We start from the raw sequence: 12,350 nt of genomic DNA on the forward strand, positions 1-12,350 counted from the left end.
ACCTCAATACCATGCTCTGTTTTATTGTATTTCGTGAAGAATGTTTGTTAACTGTAAATATTTAAGTGTGTTATAAACCAAATTAAAGAATTGGGATTTTATAAACAATAAAATTTGCAACAGATGCCCCCTTAAGCAGACCTGACCTGAAGGGTCTAGATCGCTTTGCTCATCACATGGCGTCGGTCGCCCGGCGTTCACTTAAAAAAAAATATTTTCTCCTGAAATGCTGGGTCAAATTTAACGACACTTTGCCTCAACCATCATTTGGATATCTTGTTTAAAAAATGTGCCCAATTATCCTGACTGCCAACATGGCTGAAAAAAAACATATGTGATTGGATAACGCAAGTTTTGTCTTTTATTTTGATTTAAAACCGTTATAAATAGAGAAAATCTGACAAGTGCAAAAATGTTTTGAATGATGAGCTCTACCCCTTGTTGATATATATGATAAATTTGTCAGACAAATTATAAGAGTTATTGACTATTTATGACAATTTTTTCCAATTTTTTTTCTGCATTTTTTTTAATTATGCCTATTCAATAGAAAACTATGACAGAGAATGATAAACTTTAAATTGCAGAAATAACCACCAAGACAAGTTCTACAAATACGTCCCATGGTCAAAATCGTCCAACGACCTCTTGTTAGATTTTTTGCCCTATAATGACGAGTTTCACATATTTTTTGCGTTTTACCTTATTATGTCAAAATCATAAAATGATCAAATAGACGATTTCTACTAGCAAGTCAAATTTTGACGATACAGTTAGAATGCTATCACTCTGTGAAGGAGTGATTGTCCGTATATGAGGATTTATTTTACCCTTTTATGTGTTTTAAACCAAAAAACTTAAGAAGATAGAAAGAAACTAAACAGACCTAATAATCAGCGTTACAAGATCAACAAAACAGCGATTTTTGTCATTTTGTCATGTAGTCTTTTTTCGTCTTCAATGTGGGAGAGTGTCTTTTGTTGAAAATGCACGTAGACCAAGGTGAGAGACACATGCTTTTAAGGGCCGCAAGTTGATAATATTATAATAATGATACGGCTAGTCTAATGTGAGTTAAAAAAAACAATTCATATTGAGAATATGTTTTGGACAAACAAATATATGATAATTCACAATTTTTTAAGTCATGATATGTTTGAATAACTATACCCATGTCAAAATGAAATAAAATTCGTTATTTCGCTTACTTAGTGCATTTTACATTTATTTCAGAAAGCCTTGCTTAAAGATGAAAGCATTATAAGACAAGCTCTCGAAATCAAAAGCGACGATTCTCCATGTTACTGACTATAAAAATTACCGTTCTTTGATTTATATACCTAAATATAAAATTTTATGTATTATTCTAAACTTTTGGAAAACGAATAAATACCTGCAATACCAACAATTAACAGACGAAAATATAGAACCTATTTTGTGTCATCACTAACCACAAGTGGACCAACGAAATAATAACCACTAACTGTTCAGGATTACTACTTTCACGTATGCTTGATTCTTTCAGGATGTTGTTGTGCTTTTTGAGAACTTGCATATTATGATATGTTTCATATTGAGTCAGTTTTTTTTTCAAACACTTACAGCTATTTTCGAAATAAACACAGTTGTAAAGGAAAGACAAAAATTGTAAAGATGTAAATTGTTCTATAACAACTATTTTATGTAGTTTTTTTTCAAATGATAAATTTAATTTGATATTTTCCATAGCACATCTAGTTTTTATGCAACAAACGCTGCGTGGGGTTGAGTACTTTTGCTTAACGTTTTTACAGCACTCTAGATTTTAAGATATCAAATGTGTTAACAAAAGATAAAACTCTAAGGTAAATTCAAACGAGGATGTCAATACAATATGAAAAAACAAAACACTCAAGGAAATTAAAACTGTTACCATATTACGGCAAAAATGGCGGATTAAATCTTGTTTTATAGCTAGCTGAACCTTCCACCTGAAGTATCCGATACAAAATTGTGAAGTGTATGCATATCATATAGCTATATTGATGTGTAAATGACTTACAGATAGTATAACAACAATTATTAAATCAGCGGCCATCAATTGTGGACGTGTAGTTTGTCATGAAAGACTTTAATGATAAAATGCCGAACTGCATTAGCGCGAATTGATTTCAAAGTTGATATCACACAATTTTACAAATATATAAATCGTGTACCACAAGGCTTCATTTAATACTTTATTTTGCAGTAATGGTATGGTTAATTTAATGTCGATATTTTTGAGTTTTTGTGATGTTATTTTTTATGTGTCTTAAGTGTACAAACTATAATTTATCTCTATTTAAATCGGTGCTATTAGCTACATGTAACTTCTGTATATCATTATATTGACCAAGGTTTATCAGAATAAAGCGCTTCATTTATTCTGATTAACTTTGGTCCATACAAATTAGGTGTATACAAATTATGATATGCAGAAGAAAATAAAGAAAAAAACATATTGTGTACACTATTTAAATATAAATGATTTGACTCAGCCTTTAAAAACACACACATGAATTTTTATGCCTTATAAATGTATATAGCCTTTTCGCAAATTTGACGATTTTCTGTCATATCCATTTTTAAATAGTTATGTTCTTTCTGTAGCCATGCATTTAACATAATATAATTCATCTCAAAGATCTTTCAAATCTCGCTGAATAATTAATACTAACATTGGTAATCAATGTGTCGTCGATCTCCAAGGTTTTATCAAATCTTTGTTTGAAATTAAACAAAAGATACATTTGGCTTTATTATAATGTTTAAATTATTCAAACCATGCTCACGTAGCTTTATATATCATTATTAAACCCCAAAAAATGGATCGTATCATAATTATCAGAGTTGTCTCTCCTTTGACATTAGACGATGATAAAATGTTTTACTATTACTATGAGTTGATAACAGTTTTCTAAGTTTTTACAGGGCGGGTAGTTTTTGGTATATTCTGACAAATCAAGGTACTTTTTCTAAAAGCTAAAATATTTTTATACAAAGACATAACAAATGACCTGTTTTTATTTACTGTAAATTCAGAAATTATTGCAATTTTTGAAAAAACGAACCGAAATACGAGATTAACTATTTCAATGTCAGGGAAATCTGAATATTATACAGATATATATATGTATCATATATCAGAATGAGAGTTCTTTAAACTGCGATACTCACCCAATCGCATTATTCGCATTAATAAAAAAAATATTGCCATAAATTCTGAAATTACAGTATACCATACAATACTGTTTTTTGTTCTAACTTGATTTGTTATTGATATTTTCTACTCACCTTAGGTAGCCAACACTTCAGCCTAGATCAAACTGTGTATATATTGGTTGTTTATTATGAATAAAGTTTTAGATAATTGGGTTTATCTTTTTTCAGTATATTTTGTCTATCAATGTTGATTGCAATTTCATGTTTGATTCAACATCTATAAAATAATTCGTGGTTCTTATTACCAAGACCAATTGTGAGATATCTCACCGATATCAAAAAGAGAAATCCGTGGATAATTATAAATTATAATACAGAAAACTTATCTAGTCTGAGAATGGAGTCAAATGGAAGCATAATCAAAACATTTTTTTTCAAATATGTCAAATATGGTTTGTATGTTTTAATGATGCATCATCAGCACTTTATTTGAATCACCAAAAAAGTGGACTGCATAACAATAAATCACACATTCCACCATCATTCGCTTTTTCATCGAAAATAAAGAATACAAGCAAAGACCAACAGCACGAACAATACATACATAACGGTGGGTTAAACCTGGTTGGATAGCTGATTAACTTATCACCTGTCCCGGGTCGCCTGTATGACTAGCTTGCTTAACCCCACGCATGTGTGACTTTTCTTAATAGTTCCATTATACTGACAAAATTTGGTGAGTAACTGAAACATAAATGGTAAATGATACAATAATTAGGATCCAATACCTAAAACTGTGCAAACATACATCACAGACATGCAACTCAACTGACTAAAACGAAACCAATAATACAAATAAATTCTAACAAGGAATAAGAACAAAAACATAAGAAAGATTATTCAAAATGTACTCACTACTACAGGAAGAATCTACGGCAGTTAAGATGATTTTTTAAGTAATTCCAACCAAGAAAAAATTAAAATTAAACTCTATAACGCCAGGTTCTCACCACTATTTTCTACATAAGGAAATACCTGTGTCAAGTGAGGAATATGACACCTGATTTCAGTTAGATGATGTGTTTGTGGTTTCGAATTTTTTAAATCATAAAAGACTTTCAGTTTTAAATTTTCCTTCGAGTACGTTGCTTTTGCTATTTTACGTTTTCCTAATGTGTTACATGTATGAAGCTTTTCCGGGTTTGGGAATACTTTTGGTCCTTTTCGAGTATCATCCGTTTCCAACGGTTTTATTAGTTAAAAGTGTTCAAAGATCTTTATCATATCACTTAATAAAAGACATGAAGAGAAATATCGTCCAATTATATTTGTTTTAACTTAAACGTTATCTTTACAGACAATAAACTAATGACGGCTCAGGTTTTTGGTTAGGTTCGTGTTGCTTAATCTTTAGTTTTTCCATGTTGTGTCCTCTGTACTTTTATTTTTCTGTTTGTCTTTTTATGGCCCCGCAACGAAGTTATACGGACTTTTTTTTTTTTAGCTCACCTGACCTAAAAGGTCAAGTGAGTTTTTCTCATCACTTGGCATCCGTCGTCCGTCGTCCGGCGTCCGTCGTCCGTCGTCCGTAAACTTTTACAAAATCTTCTCTGAAACTACTGGACCAAATTTAACCAAACTTGGCCACAATCATCATTGAATATCTATTTGAAAAAATGTGTGGCGTGACCCGGCCAACCAACCAAGATGGCCGCCATGGTTAAAAATAAATCATAGGGGTAAAATGTAGTTTTTGGCTTATAACTCTGAAACCAAAGCATTTAGAGCAAATCTGACACGGGGTTAAATTGTCTATTAGGTCAAGATCTATCTGCCCTGAAGTTTTCAGACAAATCGAACAACCCGTTGTTGGGTTGCTGCCCCGCAATAAGTAATTTGAAGGAAATTTTGCAGATTTTGGTTATAATCTTGAATATTATTATAGAAAGAGATAAACTATAAACAGCATTCTAATATGACGTGCTTCTTTAGCTTTGTAAAGAAACCATACTTCATTATCCCATAAAATTAGTTTGCACATGAGTATATTGACTACGGCAGAAAAATAAATTTCGTTAAATTGGTATGCATTTATTGTATTTCCTTAAATTAAAACACTTTCAAACACTAAAATGATACACATTTTGTTACTAATACTTTTACAATGGCAACAATGTGTTACAATTCGTAATTGACATATTTGACCTAGATACCACAACTTTCATGTTGGCTGTTCTAATTTCAAAACCCCTCCCTCTGAAAAACACGTTTCATCTCTCCCGTTAAAAAGGCATGTCATTGTATATAATAATTTCATTGAAACATATGTTCCGACGATAAAATATAAAATAAAGTATAGGTTATTATTACTGTTGTACTGAAATGACAAAATTGTTTCATATTTCTGATAAAATGGATTGGCCCTAGCAGGGAATCGAACCCCATTCTCCTATAAAAATCAAAGAGCTGAATAGCTCTGAGGGGAAAGACGGTCCTTGTTTCTATTTCATTTGGGGGGGGGGGGGGGGAGGGGGTTATCTTTTGATAGTCTTCACATAAAGAATGAAAAAAAAGAACAGCTAGAACATGTGGAAGGTTGACACTATTAGAATCAATTGTTGTTTAATGTAATTTCGTTTCTTTAGTTTAGGATTCAATTAAGACCATTGGAAGAGAACTCCATCTTCTAAAACTAAACATTCAATTAAAGTTGATAGTTATTTATCTAAAATTCAACTAGTTGAATTCTGTCATTTAACAACAACTACAATTATTTTTGAAATCTTAATAGTGTACGACTGAACTGCAGGCTAGGGCCATTTTCCATTTTTTGTGACAGTACTCTTAAGATTTTAATTTTTTGTCTTAAGAATGTTAGGACTGAAAAATCTATTCAGTTTTAAATTTCCATTGATAAAGTTCCCAGTTACATCTCTCATCACAGGGATACAGGTACTAATAAAAATAACAATATGATTGATGTAAACTGTGTGAAGCTTGTTTCCAAATCCTACATTTTGAAATATTTGTAAAATTTCATGAATAAATAGGTTTAAACTACAAAATGCAACATTTGTAATTTTTTTGTAACAATTACAATGATTATGTTTATACACAAAATTTAGTTTTAATGGAAGACTACTTATCATATACTAAATGTCACATTAGTCCGGCCGATTGGTGCAGATATAGAGCAGAATTGCTCACTTGATGAGGAAAGCATGACACTTTGCATAGTAATTCTTGGTTATATACCCTTTGATTTCAGCTATAGACCCACTCTGAAAAATCCAATATGGCTGCCATTTTCAAGATGGCGGAAAAACGGTATAAAATTCAAGATTGTCCTAAAGGTATTCTACATAATTTTGGAAATTAAAGTAATGATTCTTTAAAAATGAACTTCATGTTCTTGAATTTGTTATCAATTAATTCTAAAGTATAAAACAAATGATTTGGGTATTTCTATATCACATAAGTTGCAAATATGGCTGCATATACAAAAACAAATAATGAAATTCAAAATGTTAATCAATATGTTACATGTTATTGTAATTGTTCTTTAAACGCTTTCATTTTTAATGGTTGGAATGAAATAGTTTGAAATAAGTCGATTGACGTTAATATAGGTCGGTTAAATGTGGTGGAATAGTAGGTAACTCATCTGAACTTTGAGATGTAATCAATAGGTGTACCTTTCTTCAGGCGGATTAGACGATTGCCATCATTTAAAATGGTTATGGGGCAACTATTTCCTTTTCCAACTACGTGCAACATTTCAGCGAGCGTGGTCCTAAAATGCACTTCTGGTCAGCACTTTTATTAGTTTTAATGGTAACAGTCATGTTTGAATTTGGCAGAAGTGTGATGGTTCGTTTTATGCAACCTAGCTGAGTTAAAATCTCGTTTCCACTATTAGCAAATGGCGCATTTATCACTTCATTGTTGACGGTCATTGTGGGAGTACTCAGGTTTATCACTGCGATCAGTGTGTCCAAAATAACTAGCCTAAGTATGTTAATGGCTCTTAGCACACATCCCATTGTATGTTTACTCTATTAATGTCGAGAGGCGTTCCTTATAATCTTCCCAATAACAAGCCGTTAACCCAAACCACGTAGCGTTACGTTCTCCAAATCTCCATTTTCTGCCGGAATTAATTTCTCATTTACTAATGTTATCATTGCAGCAGTTTCCACAATCATGCTCACATTCTGGTCATGTATAGTACCTCGTACTACTAAGCTCTTTCAAATGGTTCGTCTGATGACAATATTGGACGAGGCAGTGGGCCTCTGTTCGATTTTGTGATAAGGTGATGTTTCATGGCCAATAGACTTTGGAATCTGAGTTGTCCTACTGGCCCGACTCTTTGCTCCATTGTTGGGGTTACACTTTGATTTGCTCCGTATCCTGGTGAAGGTGACCGTTGTCTGAAATTGTCGGAATTTCTGGAGTTTGTCGTGGAGATGCTAACCGTTGTCTTTAGGGACTATATGATCTCTAGCTTAGTGGGGGTGTTGCTGATCGATAGGCATTAAGCTTGGGTGTACTTCTATCTGCCGATTTACCGCGATTGTATTGCTCAAGAGATCTTCCACGTTTATATTGATCAGGTGATCTTCCATTGAACTGGTGATCTTCCATTGATCTGGTGATCTTCCATGATTTTTTTATCAGAAGAACCGAGATTATATTGATAGGCCAATCCAAAGTTATGCTGATTAGTTGAAAGCATAACATCAGCTAGTTTTGTGACAATTTGTGTGAGGTTATGCAACTCATAATCCAAAGGACTGCTCATATTTTCTTTATCGGTCGGTGATACTGCGCCATCAGCAAAGTAGACTTGTCGATGGTCATAATTGGCACTTTTGTATCTATATATCGCCATCTGGTTTGCTTTTGAGGTTTTCAATTGTTTTAACGCCTTGTTGTTTCTGGGTTCCTCTCTATCACATGCCTTGAAGAATCTTTGTCTTTACATCCTCGACGGAATATTTTGGTTCCAATCTGGTTTGATCGCCTTTCTTGCTGAAGCGGTGCTCCAAATGAATGCTTTTTTAAGGCCTTGGAATCATCTGTGTTTACCATGCGAGCGCACTCAAGGCCAATATCGGCCTGGCAATCTGGGGCCTACACAAATTTTTCCTGATTTCCCTTTGTCATCTACCGGCAGTTCGTTCAAATTGGTAAATGAACGCCTCCCAAGTGATGGATCCTCTTCAATTAAGTTTTTGCATTTTTGGCAGCTGTGGGCTTCGGCTCCGGTCCCTTGCACAAAGATTTTCTTGCCATCGGGTATATTCTCTCTCCAGTGAGGAGTCTGAAGAAGAGGTGTTGCCACACTCTTTTTGTTTCCTCTGCCATTTCCTGGATCAGTCAAGGAGTCAACTTGCTGTTATGGGAAGCATATTAGAGCTCCAGAAGCGGACGAGGTTGTAATAATTGGAGTGATAAATGTTGGATTTGACATTGACTATACGGGGATGATACCGTAAGTAGGCACTGCATTCAGCATTGGAGAAACTTGATAGAATCCACTTGCAGCCAATTGTTTCTGTAATGGTGTGCTGATCTGAACCAAATATTATTGACTCATAGTAGATGGTTAGTGTGCGTAAGAAGACACATAAGCCTTTTGCTGGTATCCTTGATTAGTACTAGAGGTTTTCTACTATAGTATGTTCTTAAATGGAGATTGTTGTTGAATAATTTGAACTGTCTCATGCAGGGCCAAGGGTCCTGACATAGGACTTTTGACTTAAGGTGAAGACACCTTCAACATAGTTGGCGCGGTTTATGGTTCATGCGAACAACAATTGGGGAAAGACCCACGGCATGGATTTTGTTGTGTACTTTTGGTAAACTTGCGTTGTACTGGCTAAGGTCAAATTTTGGCTTAGATGATGTGTCCATTGCAGAAATATTAACTTCTTTATTTCGATTGCCCACTGATTCATTTACAACAGATGCCAGTTGTTGGAAGGTACCCTGCTGTTTAAATGCACTTTTAAATAGAACTGTGTCTCCTTCCTCAGTTATTGTCAGCTTGTCCATTCGTCTCACCACAACATTAATAAATATCTTATTGGTCTGACCATCAATTCCGCCAAGCAATTTTTACTAGCCTTGTGGTCTATCCTGTCTTCAGACTGCTGAAGTTGCTGAGATATTGCTTTCATCTGTTTGTTATTAATAGTCATTGCCTCTTTCTGTTCAGCTTGAAACGTAATGAGACCAACACATATTTTGTATATTCGCGCTTCGCTCTGTTTTATATTGCGGTAAATCTCAGCTGTTCTTTGAGCATTTGTTTTCTATCTGCTAAATATTCTTGGTACAATTGTTTAATAGTCATTTCTGAGCTGTCCTCTGTTAAAGCATCTTCAGCTGTGGGTTTCTCCATATCCTCAAGTGATTCAGTTTCTGCCATTTCAATTACCTTGTCCTTGTTGTCCTCTGTTAGAGCGTCTTCAGCTGTGGGTTTCTCCATATCCCCAAGTGATTCAGTTTCTGCCATTTCAATGTCCTTGTCCTTGTTGTCCTCAATTCCTGCCATTTCACTGATATGTGTTTAACTGATTCTCAATTCACAGTTTAATGTCTCAAATTGCAAAATATTGCGACCCAAGAGATAAGATAGGCACTAAATAATATCTTAAGGCAGATAAATACCAAATCACAGCTTTTATGTGTGACCCAAGACAACAAATAGTGCAGCTTTTAATGAAAGCTACTACTGCAGCTTTTTATGAAAGCTACTTCTTTGTGTATGAAATGACAAGCAAGGCAAAATCAGAAAGGACAGAACTGGGACAGATACCAAATGACACTATACATCAATAAAATGCTTATATTCAGGTCAATTCTCAATAATGAATATTTGCCTATTTCTCAAGGCGGCCATTTTGAAAATTGCCGCCATTTTGTATTTCAAAAATTGATCAAAACAAAATCTTGCTAAGTACACCAAGTCATTCAAATATGTTGATTTTTGTGCACCCAGCATCAAATCCACTGTGGTTTGTGCAATACTGGAAAATATTTTAGAACGTACGGCAGCCATCTTGAAATAAGCCGCCATATTGAATTTTGAGGGTGGGTCCATAGCTAATATTGCTCAGTACACAAAAATGTACCATCATGCAAAAATTGGTGCTTTCCTCATTATTTGAGCAATTTTTTCACCGATCGGCCGGACTACATTGTAAGTGTTTATTTTAGTGGATAATTAGCTCATAAATTGAGGTGCTCCTGAATTGGAGGAAGATTCTCAAAACAGAGTTTTACAGAAAAAAAATGGAAAAGATCGTTTCTCTCCCCGATTTCATGTAGCCCCTCGGACTTCCTGTTTACTTTGAAAGTTGTTGACCTACAAATTAAAGTATTGCATGTTGATGTGTGAATCATCTACAGCAAACATCATTATGTTTTAATTTAACAAATACTTTTTTTAATAAGTGTACAATCTTTGAGAATGATTTAAATAACCAGTGAAGGATATCCCTGCTGATGCGTGGTGTGGCATTCCAACAATCACTGGTATTAACGAGATAATAGTAACTGCAATTACGATTATCCCAATATGGCGACGGTAGATATAGGTAAAATCTTTACAGTCGTTTTTCTTAAATGTAGCATGTTTTTGTCAATAGTTACTCAGCTGCAAGGTTTATCTATACCATTACATCATATTTGAATCGTAACGGTGCACTGGAATTGTCTAAGAGCTGTGAAAATAGCCGTTGAAAAATTCGGGATGATAATCGTAACTCTATGGTATTTTTCTTCTTTGATAATCGTAATTTTCTTTATATGATAATAGTAACTGAAACATGATAAATGTGTCTTTCAGCATTTCAATGGTATTTTGTGTGTTAAAAATGTAAATGCCCAGTTAAACGATGACATTAACGCATATAAAAATAAATGAAGAAACTTACAGGTTAATATCTAGGATAAATTTACCTATATATCTCTAATTGATGAGAAAAAGGATGGATTAGCTATATCCCATATTCCAAAAGTGCAATCCTTTCAATTCATTGCTCAAAATGAAAGTCACGTATACCACATTTTCATATGTCAAAAAAGATATATGCCTGTTTCATTGATTCCAGGAAGGCATTTGATACTATTAATAGAGATGCCCTCTTTTACAAATTGTCTTATTACAACATAGATGGTCCCTTTTTTTAGTATAATGAAAGATATGTATAAAGAGGTTTTGTACTTGGTAAAGATCTCGGTAGGTATCACTGATTTTTTTAATTCCTCAGTTGGGGTAAAACAAGGGTGTATTTTAAGCCCTACATTATTTTCTTTATATATTAATGATTTACCATCTATTTTTGACTCAACATGTGAACCACCCAAGTTAAATGATAATGATATATCATATCTGTTATACGCTGATGATTTAGTTCTTATCAATAAATTCAGTCGTCCATATTTTTCCTTTGGATTCACTTTTTTCTATTTTATACTGATATATGATTTTAAAAATTAAATTCAAATGTTTTGATCAAATTCCCATGTATTTTAGGACGTTTCTTTAAACAGTGTGGATGGTAAAGGATCTAGAATAGTTACCAGTTTATTGTTACTATTGTTTATTGTCACTTTTGTTTTTTGTTACTTTTGTTTATTGTTACTTTTGTTTATTGTTACTTTTATTTTTTGTTTTTATTAGCCTTACCTATAGTCTTACGAAGCATTTGACAGACGAAAAAAAACACAAATATGTATATTGATAAATTACATCAAAGGGCCAAACATGTAGATTATCACAGTCGGAACTGGTTTAATTACAAAGATTTTTATAGATTTTAAAACAAATAGTTTGTGCTTCAGAAAAATGCATGAAAATTAGGAAAGGCTAATTTATGTTTTCATTTAATAGAAAAGTACTAATTATATGGCAAGTATGCAAATACAAAAATGTTCCTTGTTTAGTACCTTCAATATTTTTCTCTACAATATCTTCCATGCATATGTATGCAGCATACTTTTCATATACCGAGTATTTATGAATTTTTAATAAGTTTGTTTCTTATTTTGCGGAATATGCGTTATTTTATTCTCATCTTTGCAGTCATTCTTTGAATAAGTATTTCTTGTAAGAAAATTTAAAGCTACATCAATTTTATTTTTTGATTTTCGGGCTT

General features: G+C 33.3%; 1 protein-coding gene across 1 annotated transcript in view; it reads left to right on the top strand.

The window, feature by feature from the left end:
* The window catches only part of LOC143085024 (sterile alpha motif domain-containing protein 9-like), a 40,982-nt gene extending 37,590 nt beyond the window's left edge, over positions 1-3,392 (top strand). The window contains exon 5 of the mRNA XM_076261154.1: positions 1,234-3,392. Coding sequence (XP_076117269.1) covers positions 1,234-1,308 — 75 coding nt within the window. The 3' untranslated portion in view covers positions 1,309-3,392. The remainder of the gene's footprint in view (positions 1-1,233) is intronic.
* Positions 3,393-12,350: the final 8,958 nt, after the last annotated feature.

Source organism: Mytilus galloprovincialis, chromosome 8 (assembly GCF_965363235.1).
Source record: "Mytilus galloprovincialis chromosome 8, xbMytGall1.hap1.1, whole genome shotgun sequence".
Taxonomy (NCBI): domain Eukaryota; kingdom Metazoa; phylum Mollusca; class Bivalvia; order Mytilida; family Mytilidae; genus Mytilus; species Mytilus galloprovincialis.